This window comes from Rhineura floridana, chromosome 2, assembly GCF_030035675.1.
Source record: "Rhineura floridana isolate rRhiFlo1 chromosome 2, rRhiFlo1.hap2, whole genome shotgun sequence".
Taxonomy (NCBI): domain Eukaryota; kingdom Metazoa; phylum Chordata; class Lepidosauria; order Squamata; family Rhineuridae; genus Rhineura; species Rhineura floridana.
Window position 1 is genome coordinate 44,617,832 of NC_084481.1, and position 23,984 is coordinate 44,641,815.

The 23,984-nt window shown below is 42.1% G+C and overlaps 1 protein-coding gene across 5 annotated transcripts in view; it reads left to right on the forward strand.

Annotated features, from left to right (window-relative positions):
* Positions 1 to 23,984, forward strand: part of METTL8 (methyltransferase 8, tRNA N3-cytidine) — a 48,787-nt gene that overhangs the window by 13,340 nt on the left and 11,463 nt on the right. For 3 of the 5 annotated variants that reach the window (XM_061608509.1, XM_061608508.1, XM_061608510.1), the window contains 5 exons: positions 2,853 to 2,944; positions 17,860 to 18,200; positions 18,856 to 18,905; positions 21,332 to 21,395; positions 23,757 to 23,896. In XM_061608509.1, coding sequence (XP_061464493.1) covers positions 2,853 to 2,944; positions 17,860 to 18,200; positions 18,856 to 18,905; positions 21,332 to 21,395; positions 23,757 to 23,896 — 687 coding nt within the window. The remainder of the gene's footprint in view (positions 1 to 2,852; positions 2,945 to 17,859; positions 18,201 to 18,855; positions 18,906 to 21,331; positions 21,396 to 23,756; positions 23,897 to 23,984) is intronic. The other 2 variants (XM_061608512.1, XM_061608511.1) reach the window with 1 other exon arrangement.

Here is a 23,984-nt window from a genome sequence, read left to right on the forward strand (position 1 = left end):
ACAGGTAATATTCCAATCTAGTTTAGGATATATTTGTATCTTATTATAGCAGGTGTGGGGAACCTTTAGCTCTCTGGATGTTGCTGAACTGCAGCTCTCATAATTCCTGGCTGTTGGCCATGCTTCCTGAGGCTGATGTGACTTGTAGTTCACCAACATCTGCAGAGCGAAAGGTTCCCCACACCTGTTTTATAGGGGCGGATGGAGCAGTCTTTTCAGTGTGTGTCAGTCTCACATGTGTTCGTTGACAAATGCTTTCCCATTGCTGCATTAATCTCAACTTAAAAAAAAAACTGTGCAAAAAATTATTATTTAAATAGTACCTAAATATACATTTGATCACAATGTATACTTCTTTCAATGTTATTTTATCGTAGATGCTGCAATTTTTCATACATATTTTGGTACAGTTTTTGAGCTGAGAGCTGTATTGCAAAATTTGGAGATGTGTGAAATCTGAAGGATGATTTTCTTCTGCCAGTTAGTTCAGCTTACTTTTAAAAGGTGGATCAAACTACCTTCTCCTCCATCTGTAGATTATTGTTAGTCACCCACAGAAAGGAGAACCTGAGATGAAAATGAAAGATGTTGGTTTAATCTTCATCAGAGAGACAGATCAACTGCTGTCCAGTGGTCTGTCAAAATCTGAATGTTTTAGAAGACATTAGAGGTTGTGGGTATCCGTTTCCCCACATTTGATACATGTGTACTGTATCTGGTGCATACAGAGAGCACCCAGTGGATGAAACCAGGAATTGGTTGGTTCTACAGTACCAGTTACAGGTAATTTGAGTGGATAGCTCTTTCACCATTGCAAGGATGGCTGTAGTGGCTACTCTAATAATTTTTTAAAAATAGAACATAAAATGGAGACCCATGATAATATAAATCATGGTTATATTAGTGTGTGTCAGTCTCTGCCGGCTGAACCGAGGTGATATATGGTACTGTAAAACGATTAGCCGACAGCTGCTTACACAGGGGCTTGGTTGTAAAGCAGATAAACAAGGGAGAAGGTCAAGGGGTCTCAGTGAACACACCAGGTCATCTTCCAAAAGGCAAAATTGGTGAACAAAGCAAGGTCCAATATTCTAATGAAGAGCAATCCGGGTTTCAAGGCATGGCTGGCAAGGATCTGATGCTGTCGTCTTGACATTGCTTCCAGCAAAGGGCAACTGGCATGTCACTCCCTTTTGAGCTCCCCTCCCTGGTTCGGGTGCTAGCAATGAGCCCTCCGACTCCCAGCAGCTTGTAGCCTTAAACGCCTGCGTTCCTCTGCTACTTACAGGCATCTTCGCTCTGCAGGGAGTGGAGGGGCCTCCTGTTCATTCCCTGAGTCTGAGTGAGGGACCCCAGCTGTATCCTGAACATCTTCTAGTGGTGGGGGGTCTAGAGCTGCTTCTGGGGTGGGTCTATGTGTTCCCTTTCCTGGGTCTGCTGTGCCAGTTCACTGCTCCTCATCCTCCTCTGAAGACTCATCCAAGGGAGGCATTACAGTGAGAGAGGTCCAGTTTTAAGTTTTAACCGGAGCAGAATGGGAGATAAGCCCTCCCTTGCTTCTTCCTACCTTATGGGAGACTATGCTGTTCTTGTTGGGATGGGCAACCTGTGGCCCTCCAGATTCTTGTTGGACTCCAACTCCCATCAGCCCCAGCCAGCATGACTAATAGTCAGGCATGATGGAAGTTGGACTCCAGCAACATCTGGAGGGCCACAGGTTGCTCATCCCTGTCTTGGCACCTTAAAAATGTATGGTAACATACATGCCCGAAATATTATGTTTTTTGGTGGATTTTTTGGAAGTGTGCCATCATAGCATTTGGTATGCTGCACCCTAAATTTTTATTTGCTTCTGCAGCATATCTTAGGACTTAGCCATTAAATTGTTAGCCTCTCTTGAAATTCCTGGGGAATGTTTTGCATTGCTCAGCATTTTTCTCTCTTGTTTTGGCATAATACTGTGGTATGACACAGGCTCTAATAATAATTTGGCCTGGCTGACATTTGAACACCATTATTTGACTAGAAAGATTTAAATCTTTATCCCACTCAGATTCATCTGTTGCATCCTGTAATTAAAAGCTCCATGTAGCTCACCTCTGGATGCTGTTTTTGGTTGCATTTAGTGGTCTGCTAACAGATGGGAGTAATCACAAATATTTCTTAAGAAACAAAACCAGCTGCAACATTCTTCTATCTTATTACTCCATACGCTTATTAAGTACTTTTCTGTACATATCTGTATGACATGCTATTGGCTCACCAGGAGACCATCTTTTGATGGTTATAAATCTGTGGTGAAATGGTGGCCACATTGCGTAGCTGGCATGTTGCATGCAATGTATCATTTCGGCATAATGAATCCTTATTATACAGGAATCAAGTGTCACATGAAGATTATGAGCACACAGGCTTGCATTTTATCAAGATACATAGTTTGTCATTTTGAAAATATGTAACTTAAGCGGCCCTGCACTTTCCTTCAATGCACGCTCAAGAATGGGCAGAGGGAAAGTCTGTGAAATGTCCCACAGAGAAAGCAACAAAAAGACAACACACCACAAAGGCATTCAAATGCTACCGTGGACTGTTAAAAGAGGGCATTACAAGGAGCTGTCAGCACAGAGCCTTTGGGAACTTTCAACAAAGCAAAAGAATGGAACATAAGAATGGTAGGAGTTCCAGAGTGCATCAAGGCCTACTTTAAAAACTGGAGGGGGTGTATGGAATCTAGAATGTACAATGCATTTGATTACATGTGGTGCTTGAGGGGGGAAGAAAAGAAAAGGCTAGGGAAGGCTTTTAAAAATAAAAGGCATATTTTTCCCCCTTACGATTTTTTTTCCCTGCAGGGACCACATGCAGTGGTCACGGGAAGAAGAAGAAAGAGCTAAGGAAAAAGCCATAGAAAATTCACTTATAAGAGTCCAACCAGAGCTGCAAGGTAAAATTTCCTGAGAAAAATTAAAGCTACAGTATAGCCATCCTTTTTGTTTATATGCTAATCCTTAATGTCACAATCTCCTCCTTTTCCTATATGTTGCATTAACAATGACAAATATTACCTTTGTTCACTTGTAGCTTACAAAATATTAACATCTTATTCAGCTCTGACCTTCCAGGCACTTCTGGCGTTCCTCGCCTGCTCTCTTGCAACTTGTTGACCTTTGTTGGCGATAACAGTATGTACATTGTTACTACATGAATTTTATGTTAGTATTTGATCTTGTTGATTTCCCTCGGGTTCTGCAGATCCAAAATGAACCCATTAAAAAAAAGTCAGGCACTTTCGAACTACAGTTCACATAGACACTTATGGCCTTAAGTTGTTGTCCATATTCACTTTGTATTAGTGAAATCTTTGAATTTTGCAGATATCCATGTACATTTGTATTATATTCCTGTTATATGGAGATTAATGGCAGGGCAACTAGAATGGACTTTATATACCCTAATGGTAGGTAAGAGACTTATACAAGCCTGGAAGGACAAATACCGGCCAACTTAGGTTTGGTGACCTAAACACCCTTGCTTCTATATAAACCTTCTATAAACACCAACTTCGTGTGCATATTTGGACATTTAGATGGCATATGTTGATCTATATGTGTAAACTAAATGGAGATATAGTTGTTTAAATGTTCTGTTAATGTGAGCTGACAGGTTTCCTTCTTTCCTTTTTTTCTTCCCCTCCCCCCCTTTCTCCCTAATGAAATTGCAATTAAAAATCAATCTAAAAATAGTCAGCTATGCTGTTGTCATTTGGGAGGTGGGGTAACAGCAGCAGTAGAATCTCAAATAATTGGAAGCATGCAAAAATAGCACATGGTACAGCCCTCCTTGGTGCCGCAATGTATGTCAGGGAGAAAGATTTTAGCAGGGCCTCCAGATCTTGACATGATGGGGAGGAGGAACATATGGAAAAAAAGATACTGCTGGGATATCCTAGGCTGTAGAGGGCTTTAAAACAAGGATGGGAAATCCGTGGCCCTCCAGAAGTTGTTGGACTGCAACTCTCATTGTTATTAACAATGGCCATGCTGCCTGGGTCTGATGACAGATGTAATGCAACATGATCTGGAGGACACAGGTTTCCTTATCCCTGCTTCAAAGGTTAACACCAGCACCTTGAATTTAACTCTAAAATGAAATGGTTACCAGCTGAGCTGCTTTTACTATTGGTGCAATATGCACCTGTCAGACAGCTCCAGTCAAAAGCTGAGCCACTGTGTCTGGACAAGCCGAAATTTCCATGCGGTCTAGGGGAGGGTCATGACTTAGTGGTAGAACACATACTTTACATGTAGAAGTTCCCAGATTCAATCTCTGGCATCTCCAGTTAATTTTTTTTTAAAAAAATGTACCCCACTTTTCTTCATAAAATGAACTCAGACTGGCTTCCTCCCCCAACACACACTCTCTAAAATAAAAAACAATTCAAATAAAATTAGTTTAGATTACTAAAATCGAGGATCAGGTAGCAGGTTATGGAAACCATTTTCTGTGCCTTAGACCCTAGAGAACTCCTGCCAATCAGAATGCTGGGCCAGATGGTCAAATATGGCCTGGTCTAACACCACTTTCACATGTTGTTATGCCTTCAAGGACAGCCCTACATAGGGCACTTTATGGTGGTCAAGCCTATTTATTTAATTTATTAAATTTATATCCTGCCCTTCCTCCCAGAAGGAGCCTAGGGCAGCAAACAAAGCAACAAAAACACCCTAAAAAATCTTTAAAAGAGACTTTAAAATACATTAAAACAAAACATCTTTAAAAAAAGCTTTTTAAAAAACTTTAAAAACATCTTGAAAAGCAGTTCCAAAACAGATGTAGATTGGGATGAGATCTCTACTTAAAAGGCTTGTTGAAAGTGGAAGGTCTTCAGTAGGCACAGAAAAGATAACAAGAGATGGCGCCTGTCTAATACTTAAGGAGAGGGAATTCCAAAGTGTCAGTGCCACAACACTAAAGGTCCACTTCCTATGTTGTATGGAACAGACCTCCTGATAAGGTGGTATCTGCAGGAGGCCCTCAACTGCAGAGCGCAGTGTCCGACTGGGTATATAAAGGGTAATACGATCTTTCAGTCATCCTGGTCCCAAGCTATATTGGGCCTTCAACTTGGCCAGGTAGCTAATTGGCAGCCAGAGCAATTCTTTCAGTAGTGGGGTGACATGTTGGCTATACCCTGCTCCAGTGAGCAGTTGTGCTGTTGCATTTTTTACCAGCTGCAGCTTCCAGACCTACTTCAAGGGCAGCCCCACATGGAGTACATTACAGTAATCCAGCCTGGAGGTTACCAGTGCATGAACAACAGTGGTCAGGCTTTCCCAGTCCAGAAACAGCCACAACTGTCTTACCAGCCAAAGCTAGCCACTTAGGTCACCTGGGTCTCTAGCGACAAGGTTGGATTCAGGAGCACCTCCAGACTATGAACCTACTCTTTCAGAGCGGTACAACCCCATCTAAAGCAGGCAGCTGACCAATTATCCATACTCGGGAACCACCAGCTCACAGCGTCTTCCATCTTGCTAGGATTCAGACTCAGTTTATTGGCCCTCATCCAGCCCACCTCCGAGTCCAGGTGCTGGTCCAGGGCTTGCATGGCCTCTCCCGATGGAGATGTTATGGAGAAATAGAGCTGGGTATCATCAGCATACTGCTGACTGCTTGCCCAAAATCTCCTGATGACTGCTCCCAAGGGCTTCACATAGATGTTTAACAGCACTGGGGACAAGATGGTACCCTGCAGCACTCCACAGCAGAACTCCCAGGGGACCGAAAGACAATCACCCAATGTTATTTTCTGAAAACAACCCTGGAGGTAGGACCGGAACCACTGTAAAACAGTGCCTCTGATACCCATCTCACTAAGTTGGGTCAGAAGGATATCATGGTCAATAGTATCAAGAGCCACTGAGGGATCAAGTAAGAATAACAAGGTTGCACTCCCCCTGTCCTTCTCCTGATAAAGGTCATCCATCAGGGCTACCAAGGCCGATTCAGTCCCATAACCAGGCCTGAACCCAGACTGGAATGGGTCAAGATAATCTGTTCAATCCAAGACTACTTGCAATTGCTACGCCACAACCATCTCAATCACCTTCCCTAAAAAGGGAGTACTTACGACCAGGTGGTAGTTGTCACAAACCACTGGGTCCAGATTGGGCTTTTTCAGGAGCAGTCGGATCACTGCCTCTTTTAGGGCAGCTGGGGCCACCCCCTCCCACAAAGACGCATTGACCACACCCTGAATCCACTTGATCATACCTCCTCGCAAGCTTTAATAAGCCAAGAAGGACAAGGGTCGAGAGGTCGCATCTAATGAAACCGATCCCAAGAAGTTGCAGCAGATATTGCACTGGACACCTTGCTGGGGATTACAGTAGATGTGGATGGGCATCAGCGCATGTGCACACACACACACACACACGCCCGTCCTGCAAGCATCTGCTGGTACACATGTATTCAGGCACGTGGGAAGGGGGAAGCCCTCAACGTCTGCAGCATCTTGGAGAGAGAGATTGGGAGTAGATGTGTAGTGTAGGTGCGGAGTGTAGGTGGAAGAAAGGGGGGACACTGGCACCCACACAGCCTCAGAAATGGAGGGTGAGCAAGTCCTATGCTTTCTCACTATTTCTTGGCTCTGTCTGGGCTGAAGGTGAGATCTGGGCGGCCTCGCAAATAAGAATAATTTTTTAAATGAGGTGGCAGCGAAGAAAGGCAGGCAGCCTGGCTGCTAGGAAGGAAGGGGCAAAACAGCCTTTCTTTGCAGCCTTGCTTTTTTTGCATCATGAAAAGCCCTCTCCTCTCATTCTGAGCAACAGCGTCATCAGCAATGGCAGTGCAAGGAGATGGAAGTCGGCAAAGGTAATCCCCTCATCTTCCTGGTAGCTGCACCCTCAGCTGCCTCCTGCGTCTGCCACGTGTTTTATAGGCAGACGCTTGCCCTCGGCGCACCTGAAAGACATCCTGTCACTTCAGTAAAAGTCCTCTCCTCTTGTTTGGATCAAGGGGAAGGTGTCATCTGCAGCAGCAGTGGGGAGCAGACAACATCCAGGGAGGGAAGACTTTTTTTAAAAAAATAATTCATTTCTTTACTGTTCGCAGCCCCCCCAGACTACTTTGAGGCCCTGCTGTGGGTCACAACCCCCAGGTTGGGAACCACCGGCCTACAAGATACTAGAGCATGCAAAATAGTGGGAAGGCCCCAATTTTTGAGGAAGGGGGTCCAACTGGCATACTGTCTAAACCTGGAAAAAGCACTCTTGACTGCGACCTACTCTTGAGTGCTCTCAGAATATTGCGAGCTTGTTCCTTTGTGGGGAGTGGGGGTGATCTCATCCAGGACAGACATTTTCCTAACTTCTATTATCTGTGGGCCATAAGCAACTTGTCTTTCCTGGATTGAGATTTAGTTTATGATAATGCAGCAGTAGTGTTTTATTTATATATTTTTTATATTTTTACCCTGTCTTTCAGCCAAAACATGGTTCTCGAAGAAGCTCACAACAATTTAAAAACCATCCTATAAAGTACTGGTTTAAAATGCAATAAAATAACAGTTAAAATCTAACTTACTGCTGGTGTTTATATCTATTCTCCATCTTAAATTTCACTAATCCATTTTACACAGACACACACACACACACAGAGAAAGATACTTCTACTAGTACTTTGAGCCCATAATAATTTTTTTTCCTATCTGATGTTACCTAGGTCTTTTATGCCCACAACACCCTTGTAAAGTAGGTCACAGTATAATTTTAGCAAAATAGCAGCTTAAACACTAAAACATGTATTATGGCATAAGGTTTTTTGGGCTCAAGTCTACTTCATCAGATGCATCATTCTTGGTAATCTGTGAAGTTTATGTGACAATCAAGGAAATATTAGTGTGGTTGGATCTGTGGAAAGCAGAGTGATTTGTTTTCATTTTTAAAATGATTTTTAAAATTTTTATTATTTTGCTTTTACAGGTAAAATACCAAGGAAAAGCATATTGCAGGCTTGTAGAACAGAAAGGTGGGTAGGATATTAGGAGAGTAGAGACTTACTGCAACCTCTTGCTCCCAACTTTCCAAAAGTCTTTGGGAGCAAAACACACTTGCAGAAGGACGACAACTACCAAGCACATGGAGGGGTGAGCATGTGGAGGAATCGGAAAATAGCTCACCTTCACCAGCTACTCGCCCCCAACAGTCCATCAAGTGTAGGGACACAGACTACAGTCCACCATTTCTCCTTCCATATATCCCTTAGCCTATTCACAAAAATAAATGCAAAAAAAATAAATGCAAAAAAGTAAAAATAAATAAATAGGGAAACACTTATTGTATAAGGAGACTTGCACTGTCCACTATTGCTTGCTCTCTCTGTTAACAAATGATAATAATTCAGTCATCTGGGACTTCACCCATCCTCCATGATTTTGCAAAGATAATAGACAGTGGCTCCGAGAGTTCTTCAGCCAGTTCCTTCAATACTCTTAAGATGCAGCTCATTGGACCCTGCCGATTTGAACTCATTCAAAGTGATTAGGTATTCCTTGACCATTTGTCTATCAATCTCAAGCTGCAATCCTGCCCCTTCAATTTCACGTTTGCCAGGAGAGTCAAAGACCCTCTTTTGGGAGAAGACTGAGCCAAAGTAGGAATTGAGCACTTCTGCCTTTTCTTTGTCATCTGTTATCATTTTGCCATCCTCATTGAGTAGCTGTACTACCATTTCTCTTCTCTGTCTTTTACTGTGGATGTACCTGAAGAAAGCTTTTTTGTTGCTTTTAGCATCCCTCGCTAACCACAGCTCATTCTCCGTTTTAGCCTTCCTGACACCATCCCTGCAATTCCGTGCTACCTGTCTGTACTCTTCCTTTGTGGCCTGGCCTTCCTTTTGCTTCCTGTATGTGTCCTTTTTTGTTTTCAGGTCATCTCTTAAGCTCTTTGTGAAGCCACATTGGTTTCCTCTGCTGTCTTCTGGTAGCAAATTTAGCAATCTTGTCTTTTGAAAGTAACATATTTGAAGGAATTTCAAGTGAACAGTTCCTCTGCACGTTTGTAGAGAAATCATGGTGCATTAGACTTTATTAACAGTTCAAATCATTATGGTAGGATGACGTTCATAATATACATTTATTTCCTAGTCACTGTTGTTTAGTTTACATAACTATTCAGCATGTAGAAAATACTGCATTTTAATCTGATTTGCTTTTTTGTAAACTTCACCAATCATAGTTCCTAATTAAAATGCATAAATTGGTGTTTATTTTTGTCATTACCTAAGAAAACATTTTCCTCCAGAAACCTCTTTTGTAGTGATCTTCTGCCCCCCCCCATATTTGTGTCTCTGCCCACCCAATGAAAATGGTCTCGTTACACTCCTGATTGAAATGAATTGTGGAAGAATGTGTGGGATAGGAAAGAGTGTGGCTTTCAGATTTTTGGGGAAACTTCTTTAAAATTGCTGGACGTTTCACTTAGTAAGGTGTAGCCCTCTTGCAGCAGCATCCACTGGTGCTGCATACTGAGGAAAGGTCTTAGGTCACAAATAGATGTGCTCATTTCAAATAGTGTTGCAACCATCTTTTTCTTATCTTTACGTATAGGTTTTTTAAAAAGATTTTCACATTATTACAACAAAACAGTATGATCCTTTGTTCCCCCACACCTTCTCATCTCCCTTTGCCCTCATGCCCCTTTTTTCTTTACATACATTTTCATTTCTGACGTTCAGTTGTTTGACACGTTATGCTGTGTTCAGGTTCATATACTCAGTCAAATCCTTGCTGCTTCTCTTAATTCATAGAACCCAGTAAATCACACATCCATCCCCCCTATAATGGAAGAAGAATGGGTGATGTAATTTAGTACGATCTTTGGTAATCAATCTACCTATAAATCGGTAGTTAATATAGAAGCGTTGGATGATCTACCACCTTGGCCCCCAGTTACAACACACGATATTGGGACACTGATATTATCTCTGAAAGCTGGGAAAGCTCCAGGAGAGGACATGCTTCCCCCTGAATTTTTTACCCAAAATTTGTCCTGGTGGGAACCCCTCCTAGCTTCTCTATTCACGCACATAAACAACACGGGAAATATTCCGCAGGGCTGGTTAACCAGCATCGTGGTACCAATTTTTAAAAAAGGTAATTCTGCAAATCCAGCAAATTACCGTCCTATAAGCCTCCTAAATGTATCTTTAAAGCTGTACAGCCGATTTCTGTTAAATAAATTAATGGACTGGGATGAGACTGAAACAATAATACACGATGCACAAGCTGGCTTTAGACCCAAAAAGTGCACTATCGACCAAGCATATTACAACATCTATTAAGAAATACCAGTTCAAAAGCCTCTTCATCTTTATACATCGCCTTTATAGATTTCTCGGCGGCTTTTGATACAATAGATAGAGAGCTGCTTTGGCAAAAATTGGCCCGTACTAACATAGACCAAAGATTGCTATGGTTGATCAGGGCCCTTTACCAATCTAACGTCATCCAAGTTCGACAAGGGATCAAAGGCATCTTGTCAATGAAAATCCCCGTATTCAGAGGAGTAAAGCAGGGGTGCCTATTAGCTCCATTTTTGTTCAATTTTTTTATAAATGACATAGTGGATGCATTATCATCTCCCTCCTTCTTCCCACCCTCTATTGGAATAGAAAAAATCTCCATCCTCCTATACGCTGATGACGTGGTTTTATGTTCTCAAACCAAAATAGGTCTTAAAAGAATGCTACATAAATTGGAAGAGTATTGTCAGTCCCAGAAACTTAAGATAAACCATTCTAAATCAAAGGTCATGGTGAGTGGAAAACATGAAAGCAAAGAATTCCTGGTCACTAAACGGGGTCCCAATAGAACAGGTTAATTCCTATAAATATCTCGGCATATTGCTGACAAATAACCATTCCTGGACCCCACAGTTAAAAGCAGTGACCACAGCAGGCGCACGCGCCCTAGGTATAGCCAAAAAGTTTTTTTACACGCGAGGGGGCCAATTGATTCCTCCTATGATTAAAATATTAAAGGCTAAAATCCTAGCTAAGATACTATACGGCGCAGAACTATGGGGCCCAGCCGCTAGATCCACCTTGGAGCCCACCCAGAACGCCTTTATGAGGATAGTGTTAGGCCTCCCCCCGGGCACTCCGGCTGCCCACATGAGAGCTGAACTGGGACTCCCCTCAGTAAGGGCACATATAGATATGGCATACCTACGATACTGGCTTTGAATTCTTAATATGAATAATACATCTATGACTAAGAAATGTTGGCAGGTACAAATGGCGAAGGGAGGTTGGGCGAAGGAATATCAATCAGTACTCATAAAATACGACCTTACATTAGATAAACTTTTAGACTTAAGCAAAATGGCTCTCCGCAATTGGATTTATGAATGTGATGCAGCCCAGGACCGAGCCTCAATTGTGATGGCCCGGTTTTCAACATGGTACCCTCATATTAAACTTAATCAGACGTTAGCAAATTATTTAGACTCACTTGACAGAGCCCACATAAGAAGAGCCTTTACAGCTCTGTGCTTTCAAGTTATGTCATCGGCCTATTTGGAAGGCAGATATCGAGGCATACCAGTGGCTCAACGTCTATGCATCTTTGGATGCATGGCAATAGAGGACATTACACACTACATACTCCATTGCCCACTTTATGACAATCCTAGGCGGAAATTTTTATCCACTTTTCTAAACCTTTTAATACCTTATTCAGATAGGGAAAAGATAATTATGCTTTTATTGGATGAATGTAATCATGTATCACTAGCGGTTGCCAATTTTGCCATGGCAGCACAAAAAATGAGAGATTCCTATGTTAAGAGTGTCTCCCCCATGAATGAGTCACCCAAAGAAATGTAAATTGTAAGGTGATACGTATCAATGTATGTTTGTATGTTTTAACATGTATTCTTGCACATGGCCCATGGCTAAGCATGCAATAAAGATTATTTATAATAATTCATAGAATAGTAGAGTTGGAAGGGGCCTACAAGGCCATCGAGTCCAACCCCCTGCTCAATGCAGGAAGCCAAATCAAAGCATTCCCGACAGATGGCTGTTCAACTGCCTCTTGAATGCCTCCAGTGTCGGAGAGCCCACTTCCTCTCTAGGTAATTGGTTCCATTGTTGTATGGCTCTAACAGTTAGGAAGTTTTTCCTGATGTCCAGTCGAAATCTGGCTTCCTGCAACTTGAGTCCATTATTCCGTGTCCTGCACTCTGGGACGATTGAGAAGAGATCCCAGCCCTCCTCTATGTGACAACCTTTCATGTACTTGAAGAGTGCTATCATATCTCCCCTCAGTCTTCTCTTTTCCAGGCTAAACATGCCCAGTTCTTTCAGTCTCTCCTCATAGGGGTTTGTTTCCAGTCCCCTCTTCATCCTTGTTGCCCTCCTCTGAACCTGTTCCAGTTTGTCTATCCTTCTTGAAGTGCAGAGGCCAGAACTGGATGCAGTATTCAAGATGAGGCCTAACCAGTGCTGAATAGAGGGGAACTAGTACTTCACGCGATTTGGAAACTATACTTCTGTTAATGCAGCCTGATATAGCATTTGCCTTTTTTGCAGCCACATCACACTGTTGGCTCACATTCAGCTTGTGATCAACGACAATTCCAAGATCCTTCTCACATGTGATGCTGCTGAGCCAAGTATCCCCCATCTTATAACTGTGCATTTGGTTTCTTTTTCCTAAGTGTAGAACTTTTCATTTATCCCTATTGAATTTCATTCTGTTGTTTTCAGCCCAATGCTCCAGCCTGTCAAGGTCCCTTTGAATTTTGTTTCTATCTTCCACGGTATTAGCTATCCCCCCCAATTGTGTATCATCTGCAAGTTTGATAAGCATGCTTTGTACCTCCTCATCCAAGTCGTTAATAAAAATGTTAAAGAGCACTGGGCCCAGGACCGAGCCCTGTGGTACCCCACTCGTTACTTCTGCCCAGTTTGAGAAGGAGCCATTGATAAGCACTTTTTGAGTATGATTCTGGAGGCAGCTGTGGATCCATCTAATAGTTGTTCCATCCAGCCCACATTTAGCTAGCTTGCTAATCAGAATATCATGGGGCACTTTGTCAAAAGCTTTGCTGAAGTTGAGATATTATGTCCACAGCATTCCCACAGTCTACAAGGGAGGTTACCCGATCAAAAAATGAGATGATATTAGTTTGGCAGGATTTGTTCTTCAATTTGTTGAGCAAACTCCATTTTATGTGTGCGCCTGCATGCATTCCTCCCACCACAGCAATCTCTACCTGGCTGATGAAGTTAATATACACATTCAAAGTTTAGTTTCCATATAATCTTTTCTGCTTCAATTCTAAAATAAGTATGGACTTGCAAATTTGCTTTGTTTGACATTCTTCCTAGTCTTTTTAAAGATTAATTGAAACATGGTTAGCATTCACTAGAAATTAAATAGGTAGGATGCAGGCAGTAGCTTATTGCTGAGATATGTTGGATTCTGGGAACCATTCTTTTTCTTATGAATGCCTGCATGCTTAAAATGGGAATAGGTGAGCATTGCCAATAATGCTTCCTCCCAAAGCTTCATCTTTTTCCTGCATGTGGCCGCACATTTTGACCTATTTATTGTTCACAATGAGCTGGGCTGAAACTAATGAGTAGGTTATTTTAGGTCCTTGAAAATCACTGTTAAAAAGCAATAGATAAAAGACTGTGTTCCTCCAATGCATTGCAATATTGCCAAAAAGGATCATTGTGAAGGTCTTTGGTACAAAAAGGAAGAGCAAGAATGAATCAACTGAAAGACTTGCAAGCACTTTTTGTTTGCTTATTAATATGGTCAGCTGCTTTTCAAGTATGCTTATTAGAAAAAGGAGCTATTGCATATTTTTTTTTAAAAGAAGGTGGCGTTTGTGTAGCAACTCCATATGCTGCTCAGTTGTGATTTCCTCTCTTTCGAAGAACGCTGCAAGCAGGCAATGTCCCGAAAGAAAACAAAGTAAACAGCAATGAAAAGCTGGCAGCCATGCTGCCTGATGTAGGGTGCTTTGAAGGGTGTTTATTGTGAAATTGGTGCTCCTCATGCATGTGAAGTTGTTTGTAGCATCCATACAACAATGCCAACCCTTATCTCTTCCCCCCCCGTTTTAATCCAGATTTCCCCTTTTGGGGGAAATCCAATACATTTTTTAAAAATACCAAGCCACCACCTGGAAGCACCTTTATGCAGAGAAATCTTTAACATGAAAAGTTACATTTTAGAGTGAAAGCTGGGAAGGGGGCGTAGCTCAGTGCTCAAGGGCATGCTTTGCGAGCAGACGATCCTCTGTTCAATCCCCAGCATCTTCAGATAGGGCTGGGAAAGATCCCATCTGAAACCAGTTGGTATTAACCAGTGGTGGGGGTCTTTAGATTCCATCAGCCCCAGCCAACACGGCTAATGGTAAGAGTCAATGGGAATTACAGTCCAGCATCATCCAGAGGGTCACAGGCAGTGATGTTGGTTTTCCGGAAAAAAACTGAACTGAAATTTTATGCAGGTTAGGATACAAACTGAAAATTTCCCAATGTAAATTGTGCTATGCAGTTAGAGTAAATTAGAGAGTTGTTAAATTTAGCATATTTGTGTTACCTGTATTTAGTAAACAAAGCTAAAAACTTTGAAACTGCCAGGCTTACCTAATGTTGTATTTGCAGTTGGTATCCATTGAGTGTTACTAAGGCCAATCAGTGGAAACAGATTTTTTTTTCCCGTGGAAAAATAAAACACTTGGAAATTTTCTGTCCCATGTCACTGGCAACAGGTTCCCTATCTCGTGAGGTGGACAATAGTAAGTTACATGAACAGATGGTCTGACTTGATATAAGGCAATTCTCTGTGTTCACTTAGTTAGTAGCCTGCAACCATGTTAACCAAAACCTAAGGAATGTTTTTCTATGGTTACTTCCATTTCAGTTCAACAAGCACTCTTTCTGAATTCTCTGTCTTGGGGAACTGGGGCTTTCTCGGGGAGGGGGAGGGGGAGGGGGAGAGGGAGAAAGAATGTGTGCACGCGCACGTATATACCAAGGAATTGTTGCATGGATAATCTAATAATAGCAACGTAGCAGTGAAGGATGGCTGGAAAACATGCATATATAAACACTGATTTCTTGTCTCTTGTTACGAAAGTTGTTCATAATCTGTTTAAAACAGCACTGATTTTTTATACTAGCCGATTTCATTCCTGTCCCAGATATACATATCTGTTCTGAAAAGGGTAGTGGTTTAGCTCTGCTTTGATCAGCTTTTCACAGAAAAGAGCCAGTTCACATACATCCCCATTGTACACATTCTATAAATAGTGGTCCATGGGTGTGGGCCTTTGGTTTGTAGTGCAATAAGTGTGAACCAGGATTTATGCATGCACATTAGTATGCAGCTCCTGTTATCTGTCCAATACAAAGGAAAGGGAGGGGTTTGTGGGATCGTGTTCGTGATAACTCAAGTTGAGGGATTCAAAATACTTTCACATCTTTTCCCTTTGTCTTCCAGCAGTGCTCATTCATGAATTAGTGAGTTGCATTCTTTACTGAATAGACTTACCAGAAACCGTAGGTCTTTTTTGACCAAAAATAATCTATTTACATTTTGGTCAAAGATAATCTGTTTAGATTTCTCACAACCGTTATTTCATTTTTAAGTGGAGCATACTGGAAAAAAATATATTTTTGATCCTTCTACTACCGGTTCATACAGCCTAATGTGTAGATTCTTTCTATTCACTGAGAAGAATACATCCAGTATTAGCAACACTAGGCCTACTAGTCACCTTTATGCTCTTTATGGGATCATGCTACAATTAGATGCCCCTGACCGTCCTGCCCAGCAGGGCTGTGGAGTCGGTACGCCAGACCTTCGACTCAGACTCCTCTATTTTTCTACTGTCCGACTCCGACTCCTTCATAAATGGCAAATGTATACTAACTAGTAATAACACATTTACTGTAGTAAAATGGTAGCACAAGGCATTTCATCACCACCACATGAATCCAGAGCTTGGAAAAGTTACTTTTTTGAACTACAACTCCCACGAGCCCAATCCCTGGGGCTGATTGGAGTTGTAGTTTAATAACTTTTCCAAGCTCTGGATTCATGTGGTAGTGATGAAATGCCTTGTGCTACCATTTTACTACAGTAAATTTGTTATTACTAGTGCCATTTATGAAGGAGTCGGAGTCGGTACATTTCTACCGACTCCGACTCTACCCAGAATTGCTTCCGACTCCACAGCCCTGCTGCCCAGAGCCCGAGACATGAGGCGGAGGCTAGGATTGGTTTAATTCTTGTTTTATTAGTGTGATGGTTACATCCAAAGCAGTGCGCTTCATACACCTGTCTACTCTGACTCACTACTTGCCTTAACTAGTCTAACTAGACAGTCTCTGCAGCGTGTGGGGAGAGTTGACTCAGCACTAGAGTCTGGGTGGGCACCTGCTGAAGTAAAGAAGGTCTTTGCCCGTAACCGACAGCTCCTCCGCAGTTCCACCCTTGAGAGTCCTGCTTCTTGTGCGGGGTGAGGGGGGGCGAGCCTCCGACGACCCATCCAACAGTAGGGTTCGCTAGGTGATGGCGTGACCTTAGGGAGCGGGAAGCTGGTTAGTGGGGAAGCCTTTGAAGTGCCAGGCGAGGATTTCAGTGCGGGCGGGGTTGGCGCACGTGGAGGGTCGCTTCCCAACAGCTCAGACGGGGAACTCGCAGATGGGGTGGGGTCTGCCTCGACAGGAGGGATGGGTGAGGAAGTCTGCGGGCTGACAGAGCCCCCCCCATTCAATGTCCCCAGGGACCTCTTCCTCATCTGACTCCTCTCCCTGATCTACCTCTCCTTGCACCTGGGGCGCAACACTGACTTTCTTTTTCAAAATAGTAAATACCTAGCTCATAAGACGGCAAAGCTAAATATGGAAGTGCATGGGTATGAAAAAATAATGAACAAGTAGCAATCGTAAACTAAAAGCATTTCATTTGCATGCAGAAGGTCCCAAGTTCAATTCTCAGGCTACCCATGTAAGGCTGGAAAAGACTACCTCCTAAAACCTTGGAGACCTGCTGCCAGTCACAGTAGATGGAACCTATTGTCTGAGATAGATAGAACCTATGGTCTCCGTCAGTATAAGACTGATTCCTATGGACTAAATGATAACCCAGGGTTTCTGTCTTATTGTGGTGCATGCTGCTTGGCTGCTCCTGCTTCACTTTTCCCCTTGTTTGAGTGGGATAAACAAACCATAGCTTACATCCAAGCTGCAGGCTGTGGGTTATTCCTCCCTCACAAGTCACAATTGCTAGCTAGTCCTAAGCTATGATTTGTTGTTGGCTTACGGGTCATGGCTTGTTAGGGAGTGGCAAACCATGATGCTTGGTTCAGACATAATAATCGAAGTGAAGGTTTTAAAAAATTTATTCTAGGGAGGAGAGATTGGGCCCAGTCAACCACAATAAGCCAGAAACCCTGGCTTATTATGTGCAAATGTGGTCATTGTGTATGTTGGCATTCATGATTTCCAAGTCCATATATCAAGATGTTGCAAGGGCTGCGCTATACAAGGGAAGAAGTTGAACAAGGATTTTGTAGAATAAATATAGCGCATCCATTAATAGCAGTCTTCATATAAATCAATTTTATTGCAGGCAACCAGGCAGTCTATGTTAGCTGTAGTTCTCATGCTCACATCTTTCTAATGTAGCCATTGGAAGTATTAAGGGTGCCTACCCGTAATTTGAAATCTCCATCCTTACCTTTTGCTATCAACATTGTTTAGTTTTAACAATTTTTCACTGTTTTATGTCAGCTATTTCTTATGAGTATGTTGTTGTTTTTAATCCAGCAAAGTATGAAAGAGAAGCCAGTAAATACTGGAATGAATTTTACAAGACCCATAAGAACAACTTTTTCAAAGATCGCAACTGGTTGTTCTTGGAATTTCCAGAAATTCTTCCAGAAGGAAAACGTGATCATTATATAAAAAGGAGTACAACAAAACACATGACGTTTACTGGACTACTTGAAGACAACAACCTTTGTGAGGATAATTCTGTTGTAAAAGCTTCTTCTGTGCAAGGAAATAACTTCAGCCCAGGCTACAACTACTCTGCAGCTGGTGACCAAAGTGTTAAGTGCATTGGAAAACGATTCCCTGGCAGTGATGCTGCTTACCGAATATTAGAGGTACAGTAGACCTCTTTAATGTGCATCCATTGCTATATTCTCAGAGGGAGAATGTGTTCAAGGTTAATAAGCAGCCAGTACAGATATTTCAACACTGGCGTAATAACTATAAATCACGGTTGGGGGGCAGGGGAGTCGCTTGTATTAGCTGCAGCTTCCGATCCAGGCACAAGGATAGCCCTACATACAACGCATTACACATTGCCAATGTATGGACCACCATGGTAAGGCTATCCTTGTCCAGGATGAGTTGTTTGGTAATGGGTACTCCGAACCATTGAGATCACCTGGACCTCCAATAACAGGAATGGATCTGGAAGCATTTCCAAACTACACCCCTGCTCCTTTAGAAGGAGCGCAACCCTATCCACAACCCAGTTCCCAATTTTAATCATGTCTAGCTCAAGTTTCTTTAAATATAACTTTTTTTCATGATTCTCTGTTAAGGCTGGTTATAGTTTTTGTACGTCAGTTTATGTACATATTCAGTTAAATACATTTAAGTGGGGGAAAGAAGCCGCATTTTAGAACAAACTCATACTTTTTGGTGCGGCTACTATATGTCTTGATGTATCAAACAAGATGAAGCCCTTTCCCCCTCAAAGAGTGCTATTAATGCAGGAACACTCATTCTTGCTTTTGTCTTTACTTCCAGGTTGGATGTGGTGCTGGAAACAGTGTTTTTCCTATTTTGGAAGTTACTCGGTAAGCTATCCCACCCTGCTGAGAGAAAAAGTACTATGCTATAGTAATGCTGTGAGAACAGCTGGTTTGCTGTAACGTCTACTAAAAATGTTCACTATAGGTCAGGAATGGGAAACCTGTAGCCCTCTAGACTTTTTTGGATTTCCAACTCCCATCATCATTGACCATGCTGGCTGGGGCTGATGGGTGTTGGATTCCAATAACATCTGGAGGGCTACAGATTAATCATTCCTGCTTTTGGTAATACTAGCATTTTTTGTTCAATAGCTGATAGTTCACAGTTGAACATGTAAAATGATTCCAATAAAAAGAATTGTTTGGGGAGTATAGACAGTATGAAACCTCATCATATCTGATAATCCAACAAATCACTTGATAATACTGTTCTTAAGTAATGAATGTGCCATAGTCACCTTTCAGTGAAAGTATAAATGGTGAATAATTGTCACTTGTGTCTTCATCTCTGAAACTTAGTTCTTGATGGCTTTGAATGAATTGTGTAAGAGCAGAAACCTGTATTTTATTTTTGAACTATTCTCACCTGTCCTTCTAGCTGTTTAGGATCTCTCTTTTGAGAAAAGGTATCATGTGAGGACACTCTCTCTGCTCTTCCTCCAGCACACGCACGCACGCACACACACACACACACGGTATCCATTGTGCTACTGTGAGGCATATACAATACTCCTATGCTCAAGCTTTCCAATTTGTTTCAATGGGAAAAGGCATCTGCTAAAAGATCTTGTTCATCCAATGAAAAGTAAGGGTCGTATTCAACTAACTACTAGTTACACATAGGAATTAATTAAAACCTACGTTAGTCATGTCTATTAACTTCATTGAGTCTACTCTGAGTAGGAGTAAGGGTTTGTGGGTTAAGGTACATCTGGATGGAACTTTCCTGTGCATTGAACCAAACGTTAGACAACTTTATTTACTATGCTTTTTTATACCTGTCGACTAGAGCATTGAGTAGAATAGTGACACAAGACATTTTCAATGGTGGCACCCTACTTATGAAACTCCTGCCCAGGTGACATCCACTTAGTCCCCACAGTAGAACCATTCAAGTGAAGGCTAAAGACATTTGATTTGTGCAGGCTTATGGCTCACAGATTAAATTGGCTTTCAGTGGGTGGTACTATAGGTGGTTGCCGCTCTAATATTTTAAAATGTTGATGGTGACTCTGTAGCTTTATTATTGTATTGCATTGTTTTATTTAGTGTATATTGTTGGGTTCCCTCTGCTCTGATTGGTGAAAAAGCAGGATATAAAAACAAACAAATGAATAAATTAGACTTGCAGCATCCCCATGAGTATTCTTTATCCTTCCAGGTAAAGCGGGGTTTCTCAGCCAACAGTGTGACTTGCAACTAGAATTCTCAAACTGTTTAGGAATCCTTCATTCTCTCATAAACACACACAGACACACGTATCACTTGATGGAGGGAGAGGTCCATAGCTGAGTGGCAGAGCACATGCTTTGCTCAATCCCTGGAATCCTGAGAGGATCAGGTAGCAGGAATTGAAAGACATATATTGAGATCAGCTGCCAATACTGGGCTGGATGGGTCAATGGTCTGACTTGGTTTAAAGCAGTTTCATCTGTTCAAGTAGTGACTTGCTTTCATATCACTTCATGCATGCTGTTTCTAGAGTTAGTTCACATGTTCAGCTGCAAGTCAACAAATGGTAAAGAATTAAGTGGTGTATATTTTTATTTTATTCATCATTCATTACTTAAGACGCCTGTAAAATATTTTGTAGGTGTTATTCAATGAATTTTAAAACAACAATATACATTAAAAATTCACAGTAAGAAGTAAAATCCAAGCCAACATTTAAAACAGTCATTCCAAAACCAGGTCTAAAATACAATATAAATAACAGGAACTAAAAACAAGAATTAAGAACAGCTAGCAAAAATGCAGAAGTTAAAACCACCAACTGTACCAGACAACACAGTGCCGTTCAGATGTGGTTAGATTATAATTCCCATAATGCCCAGCCATGCTCGCTGTGACTGATGGGAGTTGTAGTCCATGTTGGCTTCCCCAGACTAAAACATTATCTTTAAAGGCCTGGGTGAACAGAAAAGTTTTAGCCTGATGCTGGAAAATCAGCAATGTGGGTACCAGCTGAGCTTCCCTAGGGAGCGCATAACTGGGGGGCCACCATTGAAAAGGCCCTCTGTCTCATGGCCACCCTCTAAACTTCAGATTTGAAGGGACACTCAGAGAAGGGCTGTATTTTACCACCTTCACCCTCTCCCTTCACTCTCCCTTCAGTCTGTCTTTGCCCCTCCCATTTCCCACTTCTCCCAAGAACTGATTTTAGATTATTTATTATGGCTGCAGACTTATCGGTGAGGATTACTTCACAAAAGCAATTAAGGAGCTGATACTTACTTTGTTTCTTTCTCTAGCCATAATCCTAGAGTCTTTCTATATTGCTGCGATTTTGCTTCAGAAGCTGTGGAGCTAATCAAGGTATTTTAGAAGTGGTAATTCATTTTGGAGAGCAAGGAGCATCCTCCAATCCTTGGGTTCAGCAGCTAGCAAAATAGGTATCTTTAAGATATAGAGCACAAAGACTGCATCTCCTTGGAATTCCCTTTTTATCTTCCTTAAACCTCAAGAAAGTGCTAAGAACTAACGTGTGTGGAAGTGGTTCATGCAGTCCCCTGACCGGTGACTACTTCCATATAAAGCCCTAAAGAGTTTGAGTTCTTGGGTACCTGAAGGTCTATGTTCTCCCATATATTCTTCCCCATGCACATCATTCCAAATTAGAGGTCCTGCTCCGTTTCCTGCTGACTGAAGTGTGGCAGTGTGGAGCAGGGCCATCTCAGTTGTGATGCCAGTGGTCTAGAAGGGTTCCCCAGGGAAGCCTGTGTAGCTCTGTTCTTAAAGTGTCTTCTGGCTTTTCCCGCATGCTTGCAGGAGAAGCTGACTGTTAACTATTTTTATTTTATTTCTTATTTGATTTATATCCTGCCCTTCCAGCAGGAGCAATTATTATTGTTCTGTGTTTGCTGCCGTAGCAGAGCTACATTCCTTTTTGCTTTAGCCAGTTAACTTCTTTGAAGAAAAGCAAGAGATATGTTTTGGGGAGGAAATGTCTAATGTTGCACATAAATTGGAGTATCTTCACACTCATCTCTATATGCAACCCATCCCCTTCTTTTTTGTGATAAATTAATCACTCTTATGGGACATAAGGACTTTTTTTTTTTTTTGCATACCCACAGCATTGTATGTGGTGATTGCATACTTTGTCCTGGAAAGTCAGAACAGAGTACACAGTTTTCTTCTCTCCCCGACCCCCGACACAGAGGTGATGTCCCTGAACTCAACACTTGCTTTTGTGGATCACTGTGTGCCCAATATATAACATAGTGGCTTACATGAAACTGCCCTTGGCCAGAACAAAATTCTAGAACAAACCTGCTTAGCTCTAGTCATAAAGGAAGGAAAAAAGCTAAGAGGTTGCCTAGAGCACCTCTTTGCAGGGGCACTTGATGTGGAGAAGAAAGGATGGAGGCTGTAGTAGTGTGAGAGAAAGGAGTAGAAGTATTGGAGGAGAGGAAGAGTCTGTCCTGTTAATATGAAGGGTCATGGCTCAGTGATAAGAGCACCTGCTTTGCATGCAAAAGATCTCTGGTTTAATCCCTAGTGTCTCCAGATAGGGACGGCAAAGTCTCCTTGCCTTGAAACCCGGGAGCCCCACCGTCAGTCAGTGTAGGCAATACTGAGCTGGGTGGACCAATGTCAATCAGGCAGCTTCCTATGTTCCCGTTAGAACGACAGCTCTAAGATTCAGTCAGAATACTGAGGTTGCTTTGTATATTTAGCAGTTGCCTTTTAAATAATTTAAATAATAATTTGCACATTTTGTTTATTTTAAATGTTGATTTTCTTTTTTTAAAATCCTTAGAGACTCGAAGCCCCCACTTTGTATTCAAGCAGCATTCTTTTTTTTTTTTTTTAAGCAGCTGGTGTTTCCTGGTTTCTAACAAGAGCCAGTGGACTGCATAGAAGTGCCTTCCCAGATGTGGGCTACTGGGACATGTTTGACTGCATTGTTTGTACTTGTTGGCTCCTCATCTAGATATTATTAGGATCAGCAGAATCAAGTGGTGCAGAATCAAGTGGTACAGTCTCTCCAGGGTTCTACTTCTTCCAGGTACAGGTGAGGATGGTGCCTTACATCACGCCCAGACCATTGGTCCATCTAGCTCAGTATTGTCTACACCAGCAGTTTTGACTTCAGTTTTCTCAAACCACCTAAAAATTGCTACGAGTCTCAATGGATCACTTAAAAGACTTCTCACATTGTTGTCAAAAACCAACAGCATATTACAAAAATCATGGACCTTCAGCCAGGACCTTGTTAGCCTCTTCGATTATCATTCCTGGTCATTACAGCCCCCTCCCCTGTCAGAAAAAATACATCCAGACACATTCTTGACGGTTCTATAGCCTTTCCATGTACCACCTGAATGGATCTTGAGGACCAGTGATCTGTGGTCCATAGTTTGAGAACTTTTGGTTTACACTAACAGGCACCAACTCCTCGAGGTTTCAGAAAGGGGTCTTTCCCAGCCCAGCTGGAGATGCCAGTGACTGAACAACTTGGGACCTTTTGTTTTGCAAAGCAGGTGCACTACCATTGAGCAGGAACCCTCTTATACTGCCCCATGAAAAAAGAATCATCTGAATTTTGTACACATTGGTCCAATGAGAGGGAGGGGGATTCAGGGGAAACATTTCTGTGTATCATAGGAAATAGATTCTAACTAGTTTGAGATCTCTTTGTTTGTTCTTTTAATGGGCCGGGGGCTGCAACAGTCACATCTGTTCTTCAATGCTTCCCGGTGTTTTGCCTTTGTTCATGATGTGTGTGATGATGCGTCATCGTTCCCCTTCCCTGATGACAGCCTGGATGTCATTCTCCTCATCTTTGTCCTCTCTTCTATTCATCCTGACAGGTAAATGAAGACTGAAAAGGTGGGAAGGTGGGGGGCAGAGCACAGGCACTAAATACCTGTTTGTCTGGAGTGGTTTTCAAGGGCTATC